This window comes from Cherax quadricarinatus, chromosome 14, assembly GCF_038502225.1.
Source record: "Cherax quadricarinatus isolate ZL_2023a chromosome 14, ASM3850222v1, whole genome shotgun sequence".
In the NCBI taxonomy this organism is placed as follows: Eukaryota; Metazoa; Arthropoda; class Malacostraca; order Decapoda; family Parastacidae; genus Cherax; species Cherax quadricarinatus.
Genome location: NC_091305.1, coordinates 22,290,366 through 22,314,392, shown reverse-complemented (window position 1 = coordinate 22,314,392; position 24,027 = coordinate 22,290,366). Strand labels below are relative to the sequence as shown.

Below are 24,027 nucleotides of genomic sequence, written 5' to 3'. Positions count from 1 at the left end.
CTATATATATGTATGTATGTATGTATGTATGTATGTATATACATTCAACACGCCTGCCGTCTCCCACCGAAGCAGGGTGACCAAAAAATGAAAGATACACTTTCACCATCATTTAGACATAATCACTGTCTTTGCAGAGGTGCCCATATATGAGAGTTTAGATGCCACTCCAAACAGCCAATATCCAAAATTTCTTATATATATATATATATATATATATATATATATATATATATATATATATATATATATATATATATACAATAAGATCCCAGTAAACAGGTGATAAAACTAGTGCATTTTCCCTGACAATTACTTCCTTAGGTTCAGTCCTGTAGAAAGTCTCCCTTGCTGACATTAGTGCTTTTTCGACAAAATTCCTAGGGTATCTCAGGTTTGTGGCTATGTTGAATGTCTTGCTGATTTCCTCGTCTAAATACTCAGGACTGCAGATGCGCAAGGCTCTCAAAAACGTTGTGAGGAATACACTTAATTTTACCCTAGATTCGTGATTGGAATAGTAATGAATGTATGACGACATATTGGTGGACTTCTAATAGACTGTAAATTAGAATTTTCTCTCAACATGATAGATTAAAACATCTAGAAATGGAAAAGTGTTGTTTATTTCATGTTCTGTTGTGAACTTAATGGAAGGTACTAGACCATTGATCCTAGGTAGGAACTCATCAATGTTCTGATCTCTAGGCCACAGGTAAAGAATATCATCTACGTATCTGAACCACCAGCGTTATCTGGGAGAATGTCTTTAAGAAGTATAGTCTCAAAGAATTCCATATACGAGTTGCTGAGTAAGGGGCTGAGGGGATTTCCCATTATCATGCCTTGTTTTTAAGCATAGTATTTCCCTTCAAACACAAACTTGCAAGAAGTAAAACAAAGTTTAAACAATTCAATTATTATGTTCGTGGGGTAGGGCAGGGAGAAGTTTTCTAGTTCCTCTTCAAAATATGTAAGCTAATCAGGGATATGGGCTCTGGTGAACATAGCTGTGACATCAAAGCTCACTAGGGTAAAGTCATGTGGGACATTTTATTTACTTGAGTAAAAGATTTTCACCCCACGGCTTGTCTTGCATTGTTAAGATCGCCTGTCTGTGATTATTTGTACACACACAGACACACACACACAGATACACACACACAGACACACACACACACAGACACACACACACAGACACACCCACCCACACACACACACACACACACACACACACACACACACACATATATATATATATATATATATATATATATATATATATATATATATATATATATATATATATCAATAATTTTCAGTATTAGGTATATGCATATATATGTATGAGTGTGCGCGCATGTGTCCATAAGTGAATGTGTATGTGTTCCTGCACACACACTGCAATCAGTGAGGTGATTTGACTAAAATCTGTAATATAATATTTTAACTCATATAATAAATAAGCTGATGTCAGAGATAATATTGTAAATAGCAAAACAGATTACCACAGGGCTGACAATGAATGTTCTTCATAAAGCGTTCAAACTTGATCCAGCAAATTGTTGATTAGGAAAAAACTAACACATTATTCTTATTATTGCTATATTCGTGGGAAAGCTGCAAGCTTTTAGGGCTCACACATTAACAAGCCGTGGAAGAAACAAAGCTGATTATCGCATAAGAGTCTGACCTTAAGCCTGTTTGCGAGGATTGCTCTGTATGAGGTCCGTCTGGCTTCAGAGGAGGGCAGGGTGAGGCGCGTCTGGGGTGGCTCCGGCTCCTGGTCCCTCTCCTGCACTTCCTGCTCCTCCACCTCCACCTCGGCCTCCTCGCCTTCTTCCGCCTCCACTCCCACGCCCGTCTCGCCGCCCACGACAGCGTCGGTGTTGCTCTCAAAGGAGGTGGTGTGACTAGTGGCGCTGGTGACATTCTCCAAGTCTGTGAGAGAGGGAAAAGAGTGTAATTGCATGTCAGTAGATGGAAAGCACGTTTTATGCAAAAAAATTAAAGATTTGGTTCCTCCTCACTGTGCTACCACCCTGTTCACATGTTACACTACTGGAGCACCCACAGTGTGCTGTTACCTTATTATACATGGTGGTTACATTGTGGGAACACCCGCAGTGTGCTGCTACCTTATTATACATGGTCGTTACGTTGTGGGAATATCCACACTACGCAGATACATTATCCTATATGATAGCTTTGTGGAAACACCCACAGTGTGGTGCTACTCTGTTATACATGACAGGTACAATGTGGGAACAAAGATTAACTATGTTTCTCTGTCATATTCATGGCCATGAGGAGCTCTTGATTCAAGGAAATGGACAAGTTCTCACCTTGTATTTATAAGATTGATTTTCTTTCTCCAAGCTCTGTATAATCCCTAGGGGTTTAACGATGTCCTTAAATATAATAATAACAACAATAATAATAAATGACAATAGTAACAATTCTCTTTCATATTTCCTCACACAGGATGGGTTTCATACATCAGGTAATGAAATGTATCAACCTGAGCCGAGAGACTTCAGTAGGATCATGAAGACATCACTTACTCCACACTAAATTTAGTAATTACAAGAATTATGAATTTCGATGTAGTAGGATTAGAGTTACTATTACATGGGAAATACCATATATATATATATATATATATATATATATATATATATATATATATATATATATATATATATATATATATATATATATATATATATATATATATATATAAGCGGCTAGAAAAAGCTTGGGTCTGGCTGTTATGTCTTCTTATTTCATAATACTTGACATCTCAAAACCCTCCTTCCCCCATATGGGGGGAGGGAGGATGGTGGTGTTGCGGGGTTGGCACCAACCGTTGGCCCACATTCTGAGAGAGACTGAAGAAGGTGACAGACCCACACTGTGCTACGCTGAGAAAACTTCCCTTCACCCCTTCTGTTGCTGCCTTGCAACATTGCATAGCTCCTGATGATGCACTGAGAAGTGTGAAAGTATTTGAGCTAAAGATTTCCACCTCACTTGGATTATCTTGCACAATATAATATATATATATATATATATATATATATATATATATATATATATATATATATATATATATATATATATATATATATATATATATATATATATATATACAACAATCACTGAAGAAAAAATAGTGAACTTCCAAATACCTTCTTGATTTCTCACATTATCACAGGTCCTTGATAATGTGAAAAATCGAAAAAAGTTCTTGGAAGTTCATTATTTTTGTACAGTGGTTGTTTTAACACTTTGGCCTTCTCCCACCTAAGCAAGGTGACCCGAAAAAGAAACACTTTCACCATCATTCACACTATCACTGTATTGCAAGAGGAGCGCAGATACAACAGTTTAGATGTCCCTCTAAATAACAAGTATCCCAAACCCCTCCTTTAGAGTGCATGTACTGTACTTTTCACCTCCTGTACGTCAAGTCCGATTAACCTTTCTCCCCGAATCCCTTCACAAAATATTAACTTGCTCACACTCTAACAGCTCGTCAAGTTCCACAAACCATTTGTCTTCACTCACTCCTATCTATCACTTTCACATATGCTTGCTGTATGACCAAGCCCCTTGCACACGAAACCTCCTTACACACTAGTATCACTAGCCTGTACCATACACATCACAAGTACCAGGTGAGAGCTACATACCTGATGTTCTCCCAGGGGAGTGATGGTCTGGAGAGCTGTAGACCTCCATTCTGCCTGAGTCTGAGTCGGGGTCCTCAGGGTCCTCTTCCTCTAAGGTGGTCCTCAGCTGCCACAGTGCCCGACACTGCACCTGCGAAGGGAGGACGGAGTATGGCACTTAGTGGGTGCTGACTTCATGGGTAGTTCTCTTGGTCCGGGGTGAGGTAGGGAGGAAGAGAGAGAGAGAGAGAGAGAGAAAGAGAGAGAGAGAGAGAAAGAGAGCGAGAGAGAGAGAGAAAGAGAGAGAGAGAGAGAGAGAGAGAGAGAGAGAGAGAGAGAGAGAGAGAGAGAGAGAGAGAGAGAGAGAGAGAGAGAGAGAGAGAGAGAGAGAGAGAGAGAGAGAGAGAGAGAGAGCAGACGAATGACGGCAAGGGAAGTAAGAACGATAAAGAGTGAGCGACTAAACAAGAGAATGAGCGAGCATGTGTGGAAGATAACGAGTGAGTGAGAGATTGTTAGCCAGCGTGTGACAACCCCAGGACAGAGTAGATGAACTGAAAGTAATGACGAGTGGAATTCATCTGTTCAGACATAAATGACAAACGAATTCCACAATGTTACATCCAGCACTCTAAGCTACATCTATGTGGCAAAACATCTGCTCATAACTTAGCCCGGTTAGGTATGAAAATTTCAGGTAACTGCATACACACACACACACACACACACACACACACATATATACATACATATATATATATACATATATATATATATATATATATATATATATATATATATATATATATATATATATATATATATATATATATATATATATATATATATATATATATATATATATGTCGTGCCGAATATGTAAAACTGGTCAATTAGCAAGAACTCATTTATAATTAAGTCCTTTCTAAAATTTTCTCTTGTACGTTTAAAGATATATTTTTTCATTAATATTAATGTAAAAATTTATAATTTTGCATCAAAAGAATCTTAGAAAACTTACCTAACCTTATTATAACAAGAACAATTTATTTTAGCCTAACCCAACTAAATATATTTTAGATTTGTTTACAATAATTTAATACTAAACAAACACAGAGAAATATATTTTTTTCGTTAGGTTCAGAATGATTTTGGCGAAATTATTGCATACACAAATTTTCGCTTGTCCTATATGGCAAGATGAGCGTTGCTGTTTAAGCCAAGATCGCAAGTTCTGCCTATTCGGCACGACATATATATATATATATATATATATATATATATATATATATATCGTGCCGAAATGGTAAAATTTGCTATTTTGACTTAAATAACAACGATCTTCTTGCCGAATAAAGCAAGCAAAAATTTATGTATGCAATAATTTCCCAAAAATCATTCTGAACCTAACGAAAAAATATATTTCATTGAGTTTATTTATTATTAAATTATTGTAAACTTATCTAAAATATATTTAGTTGGATTAGGCTAAATTAAATTGCACTTGTTATAATAAGATTAGGTAAATTTTCTAAGGTACTTTTGGTACAAAATTTCAAATTTTTGGATTAATATATATGAAAAAATATATCTTTAACCGTATAAGAGAAAATTTTAGAAAGGACTTAATTTTACATGAGTTCTTATTCTTGCTAACTGACCAGTTTTATTTATTCGGCACGACATATATATATAGGGACTGACAAAGAGCGTGAATAGCTCCTTTACATAAAGGGAAGGGGGACAACAGAGATTGAAAAAAATTGCTGATGACACCAAAACAGACAGTCCAATTCATTCTAATGAGGACATTAGAGCACTCCAGGATGATTTGAATAGACTGATGCAGTGGTCGGAGAAGTGGCAGATGCAGTTTAATATACACAACTGCAAAGTTCTAAATGTTGGACAGGACAATAACCATGCCACATATAAACTAAATAATGTATATCTTAATAGTACTGATTGCTAAAAGGATTTAGGAGTTCTGATAAGCAGTATTCTGAAACCAAGACAACAGTGCATAAGTGTTTGCAATAAAGCTAACAGAATCCTTGGCTTCATATCAATAAGTATAAATAATAGAAGTCCTCAGGTTGTTCTTCAACTCTATACATCCTTGGTTAGGCCTCATTTAGACTATGCTGCACAGTTTTGGTCATCGTATTACAGAATGGATATAAATGCTCTGGAAAACGTACAAAGGAGGATAACGAAGTTAATCCCATGTATCAGAAATCTTCCCTATGAGGACAGACTGAGGGCCCTGAATCTGTACTCTCTAGAAAGGCGTAGAATTAGGGGGGATATGACTGAGGTGTATAAATGGAAAACAGGAATGAATAAAGGGGATGTAAATAGCGAGCTAAAAATATCTAGCCAAGACAGGACTCGTAGCAATGGTTTTAAGCTGGAAAAATTCAGATTCAGGAAGGATATAGGAAAGCACTGGTTTGGTAATAGAGTTGTGGGTGAGTGGAACAAACTCCAGAGTACCGTCATAGAGGCTAAGACGTTGTGCAGTTTTAAAAACAGGTTAGATAGGTACATGAGTGGGTGTGGGTGGGTGTGAGTTTGACTTGACTAGCTTGTGCTACTAGGTCAGATGCCGTGCTCCTTCCTTAAGTGAACGTGACCTGACCTGACTAGGTTAAGGCACTGGCTTAAGCCGGTAGGAGAATTGCACCTGCCTTTTCATGGGCCAGTAGGCCTGCTGCAGTGTTCCTTCTTTCTTATATGTTCTTAAAACAGAGAACAGGATTGTAGATGAACAATGAGGCTTTGAGTGGGTAAGGGATGTGTAGATCAAATGCTTACATTGAACCATATATATGAGAAGCATTTAGATAAAGGTAGGGAAGTTATCATTGCATTTATGGATTTAGAAAAGGCATATGATAGAGTGGATAGAGGAGCAATGTGGCAGATGTTGCAAGTGTATGGAATAGGTAGTAAGTTACTAAATGCTGTAAAGAGTTTTTATGAGGATAGTGAGGCTCAGGTTAGGGTGTGTAGAAGAGAGGGAGAATACTTCCCGGTAAAAGTAGGTCTTAGACAGGGATGTGTAATGTCACCATGGTTGTTTAATGTATTTATAGATGGGGTTGTAAAAGAAGTAAATGCTAGGGTGTTGAGGAGAGGGGTGGGATTAAATTATGGGGAATCAAATACAAAATGGGAGTTGACACAGTTACTTTTTGCTGATGATACTGTGCTTTTGGGAGATTCTAAAGAAAAGTTGCAAAGGTTAGTGGACGAGTTTGAGAGGGTGTGTAAAGGTAGAAAGTTGAAAGTGAATATAGATAAGAGTAAGATGATGAGGGTATCAAACGATTTAGATAAAGAAAAACTGAATATTGCATTGGAGAGAGGGAGTATGGAAGAAGTGAATGTTTTCAGATATTTGGAAGTTGGCTTGTCAGCAGATGGGTTTATGAAGGATGAAGTTAACCATAGAACTGATGAAGGGAAAAAGGTGAGTGGTGCATTGAGGTATCTGTGGAGGCAAAAAAACGTTATCCATGGAGGCAAAGAAGGGAATGTACGAGAGTACAATGGTACCAACACCCTTATATGGGTACGAAGCATTGGTTGTAAATGCTGCGGCGAGAAGGCGGCTGGAGGCAGTGAAGATGTCGTGTCTAAGGGCAATGTGTGTTGTAAATATTATACAGAGAATTCGTAGTGTGGAAATTAGGAGGTGTGGAGTTACTAAAAGTATTAGTCAGAGGGCTGAAAGGGGTTGTTAAGGTGGTTTGGTCATTTAGAGAAGTTGTAACAAAGTAGAATGACTTAGAGAGTGTATAAATCTGTAGGGGAAGGAAGAAGGGGTAGGGGACGTCCTCGAAAATGCTGGAGAGAAGGGTAAAGGAGGTTTTATGGGCGAGGGGCTTGGACTTCCAATAAGCATGGGTGAGTGTGTTGGATATGAGTGAATAGAAATGAATGGTTTTTGGGACCTGATGAGCTGTTGGAGTGTGAGAAGGGTAATACTTTGTTAAGGGATTCAGGGAAACCTGTTAGCCGGACTTGAGTCCTGGAAATGGGAGGTACAATGCCTGCATTATAAAGGAAGGGTTTGGGATATTGGCATTTTGGAGTGACATCTAAACTGTCGTATCTGAGCGCCTTTGTAAAGACAGTGATTATGTATGAGTGATGGTGAAAGTGTTGAATGATGATGAAAAGTTATTTCTTTCTTTTTGGGTCACCTTGCCTCGGTGGGAAACGGCCGACGTGTTATATATATATATATATATATATATATATATATATATATATATATATATATATATATATATATATATATATATATATATATATATATATATACATATATATATATATATATATATATATATATATATATATATACATATATATATATATATATATATATATATATATATATATATATATATATATATATATATATATATGTGTGTGTGTGATAACTCTAGGCCTTTCGTGTTGCAATCAACACATCATCAGGAGCTGTAATGCTGTAGAAAAGAGGACCTCCTCCTTTTCTGCAACATTGCAAACTCTTGATGATGTGTTGATTGCAATATGAATGGCCTAGAGCCATCATTCAACTCCCCCTGTGGTTGTTTTGCATCTTGTAATGCTTGTTTTCGATTTATGCAATATATATATATATATATATATATATATATATATATATATATATATATATATATATATATATATATATATATATATATATATATATATATATATATATGCAAAACAACCACTGTGAAAGAATAGTGAAATTCCAAGCGCATTCGTGACTCCAGACATTATCAAGGAACAATAAAAGTAATACATCAAAGGAAGGCATATAAAGGGTCTAGACCACACCTCACCATCACATCCCACAACGAAGCAACACCTGACGCGCGACTCATAAGAAAGAGAACACTGCAGCTCACCCGCTGGCCCCACTAGACAGGTCCTTCACAGCAACCCACAAACTATTCTACCCAAGAATTAAGATTTATTATTTGTCCAGTGTATTATTAAATTCTTCCCAAATTCTATTAATTATAAATGGATCTAATTTATATAAACCAAAGGAAATATTCATATTATTGTCAAAACTGCTTTTTATGAAACAAGATTCAATTATATTCCTGTCGACCATGGACTTGCTTGATACTACTTTCTCAACTTTTTGAAAATCAATTGGATGGTTAAAATCTCTCACATGAATAAATAGAGCATTGGAATCTTGTCCAGTTCTAATGCTATATTTATGTTGTTTTAATCTTAGTTCGAGACTTTTACCAGTTTGACCGTAATAAACTTTATCGCAAATTTTACAAGGAATCTTATAGACACATCCATCAGCATTTTGGGGGGAATTTTTTATCAAAAGTTTTTTTAATGCTGTTTTGCATATTCTAAAATCACCTGTTTACTGTGATCTTATTGCATATATATATATATATATATATATATATATATATATATATATATATATATATATATATATATATATATATATATGAAGATAGTGGTCTGAATGTGAGTGAGGTGGGTGGTGGGTGGGAGAATGGTGGAGGGTGTGTTGATCTCAGCTTTAAGGACGCGAGTTTGAGTTTTGGAGTAAGGGGAGGGGGGAGAGTGTTGGAGTAGGGAGGGGCGAGGGATGTGGTGAAAAGGGGGAGGGGAGAGAGATATAAGGATCGTGGGTTATGGGTGGATGGTGAGGCTTGGGATGGAGGGGAAGCGGTGTTCCGTGTGGGTGGGAGGTGGATGAAAGAGGTGAGACAGATGATCAGTTCACCTTGATCTTCTCGAGGTTCTCCGAGGAGGTGGCGCTGGTGCTGGAGTCCTCGAGGAGGTCTGCCATCTCCTCGTTAACCTGCCGAGACACCTGACATCAGCTCACATCAGCCACAAGACACATCATCATATGCTAACCCACACATCACATGACATCAGCTCAAAGCATCTACTACCCACATACTTTTGTGCTGCGCGTCACATGAGAGTATCCACAACACACATCGTGCGGTAAACTACATCCTCAACACTAATGTTGCGGAACAAAATGAGAGTGTGACCGCACTTAATGTTACAAGACTAGTGATTCCAAAATATTAGCATTATTGTTGTCCTAGATCCTATGACTGACCTAGTGACTGATATTCACTCAAGCTAGGATCAGACACTCACCTGCGCTAGGATCAGACACTCATCTACTCTTGGACCAGACTCTCACCTACACTAGAACCAGACTCTCACCTACGCTAGAACCAAACTCTCACCTACACTAGAACCAGACACTCACCTACTCTTGGACCAGACTCTCACCTACACTAGAACCAGACTCTCACCTACGCTAGAACCAAACTCTCACCTACACTAGAACCAGACACTCACCTACTCTTGGATCAGACTCTCACCTACACTAGAACCAGACTCTCACCTACGCTAGAACCAGACACTCACCTACTCTTGGATCAGACTCTCACCTACACTAGAACCAGACTTTCACCTACACTAGAACCAGACACTCACCTACTCTTGGACCAGACTCTCACCTACACTAGAACCAGACTCTCACCTACGCTAGAACCAAACTCTCACCTACACTAGAACCAGACACTCACCTACTCTTGGATCAGACTCTCACCTACACTAGAACCAGACTCTCACCTACACTAGAACCAGACACTCACCTACTCTTGGATCAGACTCTCACCTACACTAGAACCAGACTTTCACCTACACTAGAACCAGACACTCACCTACTCTTGGACCAGACTCTCACCTACACTAGAACCAGACTCTCACCTACGCTAGAACCAAACTCTCACCTACACTAGAACCAGACACTCACCTACTCTTGGATCAGACTCTCACCTACACTAGAACCAGACTCTCACCTACACTAGAACCAGACACTCACCTACTCTTGGATCAGACTCTCACCTACACTAGAACCAGACTTTCACCTACACTAGAACCAGACACTCACCTACTCTTGGACCAGACTCTCACCTACACTAGAACCAGACTCTCACCTACGCTAGAACCAAACTCTCACCTACACTAGAACCAGACACTCACCTACTCTTGGATCAGACTCTCACCTACACTAGAACCAGACTCTCACCTACACTAGAACCAGACACTCACCTACTCTTGGATCAGACTCTCACCTACACTAGAACCAGACTTTCACCTACACTAGAACCAGACACTCACCTACTCTTGGACCAGACTCTCACCTACACTAGAACCAGACTCTCACCTACACTAGAACCAGACTCTCACCTACACTAGAAGCAGACACTCCTTACTCTAGAGCCAGACACTCACCTGCTCCAGGGAGCCCGTGTCGTTGTATCGGACTTTGCTGCGTGGTTCCTCGTCTTCGTCCGACGGTGTGGTAGAGTCTGCCTGGAGGAGGAGTCTCCTCTGCTCTAGTTGTCTCCTCTTTTCCATGATGTCCTCCAACTCGCTGCTATCCAAGGACGACTGTCTGCGCCCGGCCATCCCCATTGTGCGCCACGAGGAGTAGCGAGCCACGCCCGCGCCCTCCACGCCCCCTGACACGCCCGCAGGGGTCACGCTGCTCTCCGTCGACAGTCTACTGCTGCAGGAGGAGGACTGACGTGAGATCATAACCAACTACACCAGGAGATTATTGGTGACATAACTACCGCTGCAGCCAGGAAATACCACACTGGGAGAGGTAGTGCGGGAGAGCGAGAGAGGTAGTGTGGGAGAGCGAGAGAGGTAGTGTGGGAGAGCGAGAGAGGTAGTGTGGGAGAGCGAGAGAGGTAGTGTGGGAGAGCGAGAGTGGTAGTGTGGGAGAGCGAGAGTGGTAGTGTGGGAGAGCGAGAGGGGTAGTGTGGGAGAGCGAGAGAGGTAGTGTGGGAGAGCGAGAGAGGTAGTGTGGGAGAGCGAGAGTGGTAGTGTGGGAGAGCGAGAGAGGTAGTGTGGGAGAGCGAGAGAGGTAGTGTGGGAGAGCGAGAGAGGTAGTGTGGGAGAGCGAGAGAGGTAGTGTGGGAGAGCGAGAGTGGTAGTGTGGGAGAGCGAGAGGGGTAGTGTGGGAGAGCGAGAGAGGTAGTGTGGGAGAGCGAGAGAGGTAGTGTGGGAGAGCGAGAGAGGTAGTGTGGGAGAGCGAGAGTGGTAGTGTGGGAGAGCGAGAGAGGTAGTGTGGGAGAGCAAGAGATGTAGTGTGGGAGAGCGAGAGAGGTAGTGTGGGAGAGCGAGAGAGGTAGTGTGGGAGAGCGAGAGTGGTAGTGTGGGAGAGCGAGAGTGGTAGTGTGGGAGAGCGAGAGGGGTAGTGTGGGAGAGCGAGAGTGGTAGTGTGGGAGAGCGAGAGGGGTAGTGTGGGAGAGCGAGAGTGGTAGTGTGGGAGAGCGAGAGAGGTAGTGTGGGAGAGCGAGAGAGGTAGTGTGGGAGAGCGAGAGTGGTAGTGTGGGAGAGCGAGAGTGGTAGTGTGGGAGAGCGAGAGATGTAGTGTGGGAGAGCGAGAGATGTAGTGCGGGAGAGCGAGAGTGGTAGTGTGGGAGAGCGAGAGAGGTAGTGTGGGAGAGCGAGAGAGGTAGTGTGGGAGAGCGAGAGAGGTAGTGTGGGAGAGCGAGAGTGGTAGTGTGGGAGAGCGAGAGAGGTAGTGTGGGAGAGCGAGAGAGGTAGTGTGGGAGAGCGAGAGATGTAGTGTGGGAGAGCGAGAGATGTAGTGCGGGAGAGCGAGAGTGGTAGTGTGGGAGAGCGAGAGAGGTAGTGTGGGAGAGCGAGAGAGGTAGTGTGGGAGAGCGAGAGAGGTAGTGTGGGAGAGCGAGAGTGGTAGTGTGGGAGAGCGAGAGAGGTAGTGTGGGAGAGCGAGAGAGGTAGTGTGGGAGAGCGAGAGTGGTAGTGTGGGAGAGCGAGAGTGGTAGTGTGGGAGAGCGAGAGATGTAGTGCGGGAGAGCGAGAGTGGTAGTGTGGGAGAGCGAGAGAGGTAGTGTGGGAGAGCGAGAGAGGTAGTGTGGGAGAGCGAGAGAGGTAGTGTGGGAGAGCGAGAGTGGTAGTGTGGGAGAGCGAGAGTGGTAGTGTGGGAGAGCGAGAGATGTAGTGTGGGAGAGCGAGAGATGTAGTGTGGGAGAGCGAGAGAGGTAGTGCGGGAGAGCGAGAGTGGTAGTGTGGGAGAGCGAGAGAGGTAGTGTGGGAGAGCGAGAGTGGTAGTGTGGGAGAGCGAGAGTGGTAGTGTGGGAGAGCGAGAGAGGTAGTGTGGGAGAGCGAGAGTGGTAGTGTGGGAGAGCGAGAGAGGTAGTGCGGGAGAGCGAGAGAGGTAGTGTGGGAGAGCGAGAGATGTAGTGTGGGAGAGCGAGAGTGGTAGTGTGGGAGAGCGAGAGTGGTAGTGTGGGAGAGCGAGAGAGGTAGTGTGGGAGAGCGAGAGATGTAGTGTGGGAGAGCGAGAGTGGTAGTGTGGGAGAGCGAGAGAGGTAGTGTGGGAGAGCGAGAGTGGTAGTGTGGGAGAGCGAGAGTGGTAGTGTGGGAGAGCGAGAGAGGTAGTGTGGGAGAGCGAGAGAGGTAGTGTGGGAGAGCGAGAGATGTAGTGTGGGAGAGCGAGAGTGGTAGTGTGGGAGAGCGAGAGAGGTAGTGTGGGAGAGCGAGAGATGTAGTGCGGGAGAGCGAGAGTGGTAGTGTGGGAGAGCGAGAGAGGTAGTGTGGGAGAGCGAGAGTGGTAGTGTGGGAGAGCGAGAGAGGTAGTGCGGGAGAGCGAGAGTGGTAGTGTGGGAGAGCGAGAGAGGTAGTGCGGGAGAGCGAGAGTGGTAGTGTGGGAGAGCGAGAGAGGTAGTGTGGGAGAGCGAGAGTGGTAGTGTGGGAGAGCGAGAGTGGTAGTGTGGGAGAGCGAGAGAGGTAGTGTGGGAGAGCGAGAGAGGTAGTGTGGGAGAGCGAGAGTGGTAGTGTGGGAGAGCGAGAGATGTAGTGCGGGAGAGCGAGAGTGGTAGTGTGGGAGAGCGAGAGAGGTAGTGTGGGAGAGCGAGAGATGTAGTGTGGGAGAGCGAGAGTGGTAGTGTGGGAGAGCGAGAGAGGTAGTGTGGGAGAGCGAGAGATGTAGTGTGGGAGAGCGAGAGAGGTAGTGCGGGAGAGCGAGAGTGGTAGTGTGGGAGAGCGAGAGAGGTAGTGTGGGAGAGCGAGAGTGGTAGTGTGGGAGAGCGAGAGTGGTAGTGTGGGAGAGCGAGAGAGGTAGTGTGGGAGAGCGAGAGTGGTAGTGTGGGAGAGCGAGAGTGGTAGTGTGGGAGAGCGAGAGAGGTAGTGTGGGAGAGCGAGAGTGGTAGTGTGGGAGAGCGAGAGTGGTAGTGTGGGAGAGCGAGAGTGGTAGTGTGGGAGAGCGAGAGAGGTAGTGTGGGAGAGCGAGAGTGGTAGTGTGGGAGAGCGAGAGAGGTAGTGCGGGAGAGCGAGAGTGGTAGTGTGGGAGAGCGAGAGAGGTAGTGTGGGAGAGCGAGAGATGTAGTGTGGGAGAGCGAGAGTGGTAGTGTGGGAGAGCGAGAGAGGTAGTGTGGGAGAGCGAGAGATGTAGTGTGGGAGAGCGAGAGAGGTAGTGCGGGAGAGCGAGAGTGGTAGTGTGGGAGAGCGAGAGAGGTAGTGTGGGAGAGCGAGAGTGGTAGTGTGGGAGAGCGAGAGTGGTAGTGTGGGAGAGCGAGAGAGGTAGTGTGGGAGAGCGAGAGTGGTAGTGTGGGAGAGCGAGAGTGGTAGTGTGGGAGAGCGAGAGAGGTAGTGTGGGAGAGCGAGAGTGGTAGTGTGGGAGAGCGAGAGTGGTAGTGTGGGAGAGCGAGAGAGGTAGTGTGGGAGAGCGAGAGAGGTAGTGTGGGAGAGCGAGAGTGGTAGTGTGGGAGAGCGAGAGAGGTAGTGTGGGAGAGCGAGAGAGGTAGTGTGGGAGAGCGAGAGTGGTAGTGTGGGAGAGCGAGAGTGGTAGTGTGGGAGAGCGAGAGAGGTAGTGTGGGAGAGCGAGAGTGGTAGTGTGGGAGAGCGAGAGTGGTAGTGTGGGAGAGCGAGAGTGGTAGTGTGGGAGAGCGAGAGAGGTAGTGTGGGAGAGCGAGAGTGGTAGTGTGGGAGAGCGAGAGTGGTAGTGTGGGAGAGCGAGAGAGGTAGTGTGGGAGAGCGAGAGTGGTAGTGTGGGAGAGCGAGAGTGGTAGTGTGGGAGAGCGAGAGTGGTAGTGTGGGAGAGCGAGAGATGTAGTGTGGGAGAGCGATAGATGTAGTGCGGGAGAGCGAGAGTGGTAGTGTGGGAGAGCGAGAGAGGTAGTGTGGGAGAGCGAGAGAGGTAGTGTGGGAGAGCGAGAGTGGTAGTGTGGGAGAGCGAGAGTGGTAGTGTGGGAGAGCCAGAGAGGTAGTGTGGGAGAGCAAGAGATGTAGTGTGGGAGAGCGAGAGTGGTAGTGTGGGAGAGCGAGAGGGGTAGTGTGGGAGAGCAAGAGATGTAGTGTGGGAGAGCGAGAGTGGTAGTGTGGGAGAGCGAGAGGGGTAGTGTGGGAGAGCGAGAGAGGTAGTGTGGGAGAGCAAGAGAGGTAGTGTGGGAGAGCGAGAGAGGTAGTGTGGGAGAGCAAGAGATGTAGTGTGGGAGAGCGAGAGTGGTAGTGTGGGAGAGCGAGAGAGGTAGTGTGGGAGAGCGAGAGTGGTAGTGTGGGAGAGCGAGAGAGGTAGTGTGGGAGAGCAAGAGATGTAGTGTGGGAGAGCGAGAGTGGTAGTGTGGGAGAGCGAGAGAGGTAGTGTGGGAGAGCGAGAGGGGTAGTGTGGGAGAGCGAGAGGGGTAGTGTGGGAGAGCGAGAGAGGTAGTGTGGGAGAGCGAGAGTGGTAGTGTGGGAGAGCGAGAGAGGTAGTGTGGGAGAGCAAGAGATGTAGTGTGGGAGAGCGAGAGTGGTAGTGTGGGAGAGCGAGAGAGGTAGTGTGGGAGAGCGAGAGTGGTAGTGTGGGAGAGCGAGAGGGGTAGTGTGGGAGAGCAAGAGAGGTAGTGTGGGAGAGCGAGAGAGGTAGTGTGGGAGAGCGAGAGTGGTAGTGTGGGAGAGCGAGAGGGGTAGTGTGGGAGAGCGAGAGAGGTAGTGTGGGAGAGCGAGAGAGGTAGTGTGGGAGAGCGAGAGAGGTAGTGTGGGAGAGCAAGAGATGTAGTGTGGGAGAGCGAGAGTGGTAGTGTGGGAGAGCGAGAGGGGTAGTGTGGGAGAGCGAGAGAGGTAGTGTGGGAGAGCGAGAGAGGTAGTGTGGGAGAGCGAGAGAGGTAGTGTGGGAGAGCAAGAGAGGTAGTGTGGGAGAGCGAGAGAGGTAGTGTGGGAGAGCGAGAGATGTAGTGTGGGAGAGCGAGAGAGGTAGTGTGGGAGAGCGAGAGAGGTAGTGTGGGAAAGCGAGTGAGGTAGTGTGGGAGAGCGAGAGAGGTAGTGTGGGAGAGCGAGAGAGGTAGTGTTGGAGAGCGAGAGAGGTAGTGTGGGAGAGCGAGAGGTAGCGTGGGAGAGCGAGAGAGGTAGTGTGGGAGAGCGAGAGAGGTAGCGTGGGAGAGCGAGAGAGGTAGCGTGGGAGAGCGAGAGAGGTAGTGTGGGAGAGCGAGAGAGGTAGTGTGGGAGAGCGAGAGAGGTAGCGTGGGAGAGCGAGAGAGGTAGCGTGGGAGAGCGAGAGAGGTAGTGTGGGAGAGCGAGAGATGTAGTGCGGGAGAGCGAGAGTGGTAGTGTGGGAGAGCGAGAGAGGTAGTGTGGGAGAGCGAGAGTGGTAGTGTGGGAGAGCGAGAGAGGTAGTGTGGGAGAGCGAGAGAGGTAGTGTGGGAGAGCGAGAGTGGTAGTGTGGGAGAGCGAGAGTGGTAGTGTGGGAGAGCGAGAGATGTAGTGTGGGAGAGCGAGAGATGTAGTGTGGGAGAGCGAGAGAGGTAGTGCGGGAGAGCGAGAGTGGTAGTGTGGGAGAGCGAGAGAGGTAGTGTGGGAGAGCGAGAGAGGTAGTGTGGGAGAGCGAGAGTGGTAGTGTGGGAGAGCGAGAGGGGTAGTGTGGGAGAGCGAGAGTGGTAGTGTGGGAGAGCGAGAGTGGTAGTGTGGGAGAGCGAGAGTGGTAGTGTGGGAGAGCGAGAGATGTAGTGTGGGAGAGCGATAGATGTAGTGCGGGAGAGCGAGAGTGGTAGTGTGGGAGAGCGAGAGAGGTAGTGTGGGAGAGCGAGAGAGGTAGTGTGGGAGAGCGAGAGTGGTAGTGTGGGAGAGCGAGAGTGGTAGTGTGGGAGAGCGAGAGAGGTAGTGTGGGAGAGCAAGAGATGTAGTGTGGGAGAGCGAGAGTGGTAGTGTGGGAGAGCGAGAGGGGTAGTGTGGGAGAGCAAGAGATGTAGTGTGGGAGAGCGAGAGTGGTAGTGTGGGAGAGCGAGAGGGGTAGTGTGGGAGAGCGAGAGAGGTAGTGTGGGAGAGCAAGAGAGGTAGTGTGGGAGAGCGAGAGAGGTAGTGTGGGAGAGCAAGAGATGTAGTGTGGGAGAGCGAGAGTGGTAGTGTGGGAGAGCGAGAGAGGTAGTGTGGGAGAGCGAGAGTGGTAGTGTGGGAGAGCGAGAGAGGTAGTGTGGGAGAGCAAGAGATGTAGTGTGGGAGAGCGAGAGTGGTAGTGTGGGAGAGCGAGAGAGGTAGTGTGGGAGAGCGAGAGGGGTAGTGTGGGAGAGCGAGAGGGGTAGTGTGGGAGAGCGAGAGAGGTAGTGTGGGAGAGCGAGAGTGGTAGTGTGGGAGAGCGAGAGAGGTAGTGTGGGAGAGCAAGAGATGTAGTGTGGGAGAGCGAGAGTGGTAGTGTGGGAGAGCGAGAGAGGTAGTGTGGGAGAGCGAGAGTGGTAGTGTGGGAGAGCGAGAGGGGTAGTGTGGGAGAGCAAGAGAGGTAGTGTGGGAGAGCGAGAGAGGTAGTGTGGGAGAGCGAGAGTGGTAGTGTGGGAGAGCGAGAGGGGTAGTGTGGGAGAGCGAGAGAGGTAGTGTGGGAGAGCGAGAGAGGTAGTGTGGGAGAGCGAGAGAGGTAGTGTGGGAGAGCAAGAGATGTAGTGTGGGAGAGCGAGAGTGGTAGTGTGGGAGAGCGAGAGGGGTAGTGTGGGAGAGCGAGAGAGGTAGTGTGGGAGAGCGAGAGAGGTAGTGTGGGAGAGCGAGAGAGGTAGTGTGGGAGAGCAAGAGAGGTAGTGTGGGAGAGCGAGAGAGGTAGTGTGGGAGAGCGAGAGGTAGCGTGGGAGAGCGAGAGAGGTAGTGTGGGAGAGCGAGAGAGGTAGCGTGGGAGAGCGAGAGAGGTAGCGTGGGAGAGCGAGAGAGGTAGTGTGGGAGAGCGAGAGAGGTAGTGTGGGAGAGCGAGAGAGGTAGCGTGGGAGAGCGAGAGAGGTAGTGTGGGAGAGCGAGAGAGGTAGTGTGGGAGAGCGAGAGAGGTAGTGTGGGAGAGCGAGAGAGGTAGTGCGGGAGAGCGAGAGAGGTAGCGTGGGAGAGCGAGAGAGGTAGTGTGGGATAGCGAGAGAGGTAGCGTGGGAGAGCGAGAGAGGTAGTGTGGGAGAGCGAGAGAGGTAATGTGGGAGAGCGAGAGAGGTAGTGTGGGAGAGCGAGGTAGCGTGGGAGAGCGAGAGAGGTAGCGTGGGAGAGCGAGAGAGGTAGTGTGGGAGAGCGAGAGAGGTAGCGTGGGAGAGCGAGAGAGGTAGTGTGGGAGAGCGAGAGAGGTAGTGTGGGAGTGCGAGAGAGGTAGTGTGGGAGAGCGAGAGAGGTAGTGTGGGAGAGCGAGAGAGGTAATGTGGGAGAGCGAGAGAGGTAGTGTGGGAGAGCGAGAGAGGTAGTGTGGGAGAGCGAGAGAGGTAGTGTGGGAGAGCGAGAGAGGTAGGGTGGGAGAGCGAGAGGTAGTGTGGGAGAGCGAGAGAGGTAGCGTGGGAGAGCGAGAGAGGTAGTGTGGGAGAGCGAGAGAGGTAGTGTGGGAGAGCGAGAGAGGTAGTGTGGGAGAGCGAGAGAGGTAGTGTGGGAGAGCGAGAGAGGTAGGGTGGGAGAGCGAGAGGTAGTGTGGGAGAGCGAGAGAGGTAGCGTGGGAGAGCGAGAGAGGTAGTGTGGGAGAGCGAGAGAGGTAGTGTGGGAGAGCGAGAGAGGTAGTGTGGGAGAGCGAGAGAGGTAGTGTGGGAGAGCGAGAGAGGTAGTGTGGGAGAGCGAGAGAGGTAGTGTGGGAGAGCGAGAGAGGTAGTGTGGGAGAGCAAATGAGGTGTGTGGGAGCGGAAGGGAGATGAATTCTTTTATTATTATTTGTTGCTATGATTAATCATGGCTGAAATTTCCGCTAAAGAAATATGTGTGCATTTGCTGAAATCTTCGCAGCATCCATCGAAAACCAGGAATTTGTGCTCAGGAGCCAAAAAATGATTTTCGAGACGTGGTGCATGCAGAGCTACAAATATTCCTTCGTTTTATATACTGTTTTAACTAATATTGCATTCTCTAATTGTGTTGACCCTGCGATCACAGAACGAAGGATTGAACCTCCGCCTTTCTTTGAGCTGAATGACCCATACGTGCTTACGCATTATGAAATATATATATATATATATATATATATATATATATATATATATATATATATATATATATATATATATATATATATATATATATATATATATATATATTTGTAGATGATTGGTTCAGAGAACCGACATGTTGATAAATTAAACGCATGTGCAACTCTTGGGTATCTTTATTGAGGAAACGTTTCGCCACACAGTGGCTTCATCAGTCCATACATAGGAGAATCTTCAAGATTCTCCTTTGTATGGACTGATGAAGCCACTGTGTGGCGAAACGTTTCCTCAGTAAAGACACCCAAGAGTTGCACATGTGTCTAATTTATCAATATATATATATGTCGTGCCGAATAGGTAAAATTGGCCAATTAGCAAGAACTCATTTAAAATTAAGTTCTTTTTAAAATGTTCTCTTATAAGTTTAAAGATTTTTTCCTCATTTATGTTAATGTAAAAATTATTAATTTTGTACCAAAAGAACCTTAGAAAACTTACCAAATCTTATTATAACAAACGCAATTTAATTTAGCCTAATCCAACTAAATATATTTTAGATAAGTTTATAATAATTTAATAATAAACAATCACATTGAAATATATATATATATTATATATATATATATATATATATATATATATATATATATCTATATATATATATATATATATATATATATATATATATATATATATATATATATATATATATATATATATATATATATATATATATATATATATATGTCTTGCCGAATATGTAAAACTGGTCAATTAGCAAGAACTCATTTAAAATTAAGTCCTTTCTAAAATTTTCTCTTACACGTTTAAAGATATATTTTTTTCATTAATGTTAATGTAAAAATTTCTAATTTTGCACCAAAAGAATCTTAGAAAACTTACCTAACCTTATTATAACAAGAACAATTTATTTTAGCCTAACCCAACTAGATATATTTTAGATTTGTTTACAATAATTTAATACTAAACAAACACAGTGAAATATATTTTTTTCGTTAGGTTCAGAATGATTTTGGCGAAATTATTGCATACATAAATTTTCCTTTGTCCTATATGGCAAGATGAGCATTGCTGTTTAAGCCAAGATCGCAAGTTCTGCCTATTCGGCACGACATATGTATATATATATATATATATATATATATATATATATATATATATATATATATTGGGTTCCAGACTCATCGACACCACCAGGGACCCAAGGGCAGCCACTTTCATGTTCCAGCGCCTCAGCGTCGCCATCCAGAGGGGAAATGCTTGCTGCGTACTTGGCTCACGTCCAGCCTCGGAGGAGCTGGAGGAAATTCATGATCTTTGATACATTGTGCCATTGTATTCATGTTTATGTTTTTTTCTGTAAATGTATTTAGTTTATTAATAAATGTTCACATAGAATAAAAAATATATAGGGGGTGGTAGGAGAAGAAAATATTCAAACAGCTCCGGGGAGAACCTTGAGTTTTCCCTGAGGTACGTTTATTGTCTTCTCTGAGGATGAGGGTCCCCATTCCAGCTATAGAGGTGGTACTTCCCAATATATATATATATATATGTATATATGTATATGTATATATGTATATATATATATATATATATATATATATATATATATATATATACATATATATATATATACAGTCAATGAGAGGTTGAGAGTACATGCTCACATCAGGCTCTTATCCCAATCAACCAAAGCTAAAGGTTGGCTGTAGCAAGCCACCTTGGTTCGGTGATGAACCATAGAACTTGGCCATAGCTGGATACAGACACTCTCTGATCCCTTGTCTGAGCTCATAGGATGGAACTTATAACTCAAATCAGACACTGGAACAGTCACTCAGGGGTTGAAACAACACTTGTGAAGAGTCAGCCACTAACCTATACTCATCGTATGAGTGTAGTCGTCTAGGGGTGCAGAGTTCCGTCATTTCCACGTCTTGATGGTGTTTTCGACTCCTGCCCACCCTGAGAGACTCGCTGCGAGCTGGTGAGGCTCCAGCCGAGGATCCACCCACCCTCTCACTCCTGCTGCGGCGGAAGCCTGCCCGTGGAACGCTCTCCTTCAGCGTCCTGTCGCTATTGCTGCTACTGCTGCAGGGGCGGGAGCCCGCCTCCATGCAGGCCAGACGACGAGCCGACCCGGGGCTCTTGTCGCAAGCGGGCGGCGGGAGGGCGCTCTCACATCCTCCTCTGCCACCTGCGGTGCTCATGGACAGCCGCCTGTCGCCTTCGAAGCTACTGCGGGAGGTGTGGAAGGCAGCACGGGCTCCCTCGTAGCGACTGGGCTTTGCTAGGTCAAAGCTGGCGCTGCCGTATTTGTGATATGTGTGTGTGGTGGGCAGTGGGTCCCCGGGAGAGGCACTGTGGGTGTAGGTTGGTGGGTGGGTGGGGCGGCTCCGCGTGCGGTTGAGGGCGTGCGTGCGGGTGCCACCCTCAGCGGTAGCAACTACTATCAGTGGCACCTCAGACGAAGCACTCCCTGTCGTCACGCGGATGGGGTCAACCTGAAGCAACAAGCATCAGTCATATAGTTTCCTCTACAAGTTGAGGAGGAGGCAAGTACCTCGAAGTTCAAGGATCTGGAGCCCATGCGACTCTTCGACATTACTTTGTATTTATGTGACACGTTTATGTGTCTATGTGACACTTGTACAATAGGAGAAAAGCAGTGTGCTTACCTCCAAGACAATGTCTCTGGAGTCTGGCCTGTGGTCGGGCGTGGGCGGGTGTGGGCGGGGGGCGGCCCGACCCTGGGTAGCCCCCGCCCCCTCCTCCTCGCCCTCACCACCTTCCAGCTGCACGCAGCGCTGACGCTGCACAGGCGGCGACCTCAGGCTCCTCTTGCTGCCACGTCCACTCCTGCAGGAGGCGCAAGAGAGAGTGTGAGAGAGATGATCTTAATGCTACTAATTACTACTAATTAATAATAATAAATTGAAAGGTATGTAGCGGGAATGTCTCTCAGTATGAGAACGTGGGGTCAAGCATTCTTATTCTTGATTGAATAAACCACATGAGTTTAGCGCTTCACATAAAACAAAGAAAGTGGAATGATTACGTACAGAGTGATCCTTCGAGTGATAACATCACAACTTGGGAATGATGACGCTGCTCATGATAACTTCCCGACCCAGGAATGATAATGCAGACGATAACTGAGAAGGATGATGCATTCAGGGCTAGCAAGTACAAGCAGGAACTAGCGGGCGACATCGAGCTCACTGTATGAGCGGGAGTGTAAGCTATCACTGTGATCTACACACTTGACCAACCTCAGGGCAGACCTCTCTAAAGAGTCCATCACACCAGCTTCCACCCAGGACTCTCTCAAGAGTCAACCACACCAGCTTCCACCCAGGACTCTCTTAAGAGTCCACCACACCAGCTTCCACCCAGGACTCTCTTAAGAGTCCACCACGCCAGTTTCCACCAAAGACTCTCTCAAGAATCCACCACACTATCTTCGATCCAGGACTCTCTCAAGAGTTCAGTACACCAGCTTCCACCCAGGACTCTCTCAAGAGCCAACAACACCAGGTTTCACCAAGGATTCTTTCAAGAGTTTACCAAACAAGCTTCCACTCAGGACTCTCTCAAGAGTAAATGACACCAGCTTCCACCAAGGACTCTCTCAAGAGTTCACCGCACCAGCTTCTACCCAGACCTTTCTCAAGAGTCCACCACATCAGCTTCCACCCAGACCTCTCTAAAGAATCCACCACACCAGCTTCCACTATGGATTCTTTCAAGAGTCCACCACACAAGCTTCCACCCAGACTCTCTTAAGAATCCCCAACACCAGCTTCCACCCAGGACTCTCTCAAGAGTCCACCACACAAGCTTCCACCCAGGACTCTCTCAAGAGTCCACCACACCAGCTTCCACCCATGACTCTCTCAAGAGTCCACCACACCAGCTTCCACCCAGGACTCTCTCAAGAGTCCACCACACCAGCTTACACCTAGGACTCTCTAAAGAGTCCACCACACCAGCTTCCACCCAGGATTCTCTCAAGAGAGAACCAAACAAGCTTCCACCTAGGACTCTCTTAAGAGTCTACCACACAAGCTTCCACCAAGGACTCTCTCAAGAGTTCACAACACCATCTTCCACTATGGATTCTTTCAAGAGTTTACCACACCAACTTCCACCCAGACCTCTCTCAAGAGTTCAATACACCAGCTTCCACCCAGGACTCTCTCAAGAGTCCACCACACCAGCTTCCACCCAGACCTTTCCCAAGAGTCCACCACACTAGCTTCCACCCAGGACTCTCTCAAGAGTCCAAAACACCAGCTTCCACCCAGGACTCTCTTAAGAGTCCGCCACACCAGCTTCCACCCAGGACTCTCTCAAGAGACAACCACATCAGCTTCCACCCAGGACTCTCTCAAGAGTCCACCACACCAGCTTCCACCCAGACCTTTCTCAAGAGTCCACCACAACAGCTTCCATCCAGACCTCTCTCAAGAATCCACCACACCAGCTTCCTCCCAGAGCTCTCTCAAGAGTCCATCACACCAGTTTCCACCCAGGACTCTCTCAAGAGTCCACCACACCAGCTTCCACCCAGGACTCTCTTAAGAGTCCACCACACAAGCTTCCACCCAGGACTCTCTCAAGAGTCTACCACACCAGCTTCCACCCAGGACTCTCTCAAGAGTCAGCCATACCAGCTTCCGCCCAGGACTCTCTAAAGAGGCTACCACACCAGCTTCCACCCAGAACTCTCTCAAGAGTCTACCACACAGGTTTCCACTCAGGACTCTCTCAAGACTCCACCACATCAGCTTCCACCCAGACCTCTCTCAAGAGTCAGCCATACCAGCTTCCGCCCAGGACTCTCTCAAGAGTCTACCACA

The 24,027-nt window shown here is 46.2% G+C and overlaps 1 protein-coding gene across 2 annotated transcripts in view; it reads right to left on the bottom strand.

The window, feature by feature from the left end:
- LOC128695126 (uro-adherence factor A) overlaps positions 1-24,027 on the bottom strand; it is a 305,956-nt gene that overhangs the window by 4,968 nt on the left and 276,961 nt on the right. The window contains exons 5-10 of one of the 2 annotated variants that reach the window (XM_070084920.1): positions 21,844-22,024; positions 21,044-21,669; positions 11,007-11,283; positions 9,466-9,555; positions 3,696-3,825; positions 1,694-1,941 (exon numbers count right to left, since the gene is read on the bottom strand). In XM_070084920.1, the coding sequence (XP_069941021.1) occupies positions 1,694-1,941; positions 3,696-3,825; positions 9,466-9,555; positions 11,007-11,283; positions 21,044-21,669; positions 21,844-22,024 (1,552 nt within the window). The remainder of the gene's footprint in view (positions 1-1,693; positions 1,942-3,695; positions 3,826-9,465; positions 9,556-11,006; positions 11,284-21,043; positions 21,670-21,843; positions 22,025-24,027) is intronic. The other variant, XM_070084921.1, reaches the window with a different exon arrangement.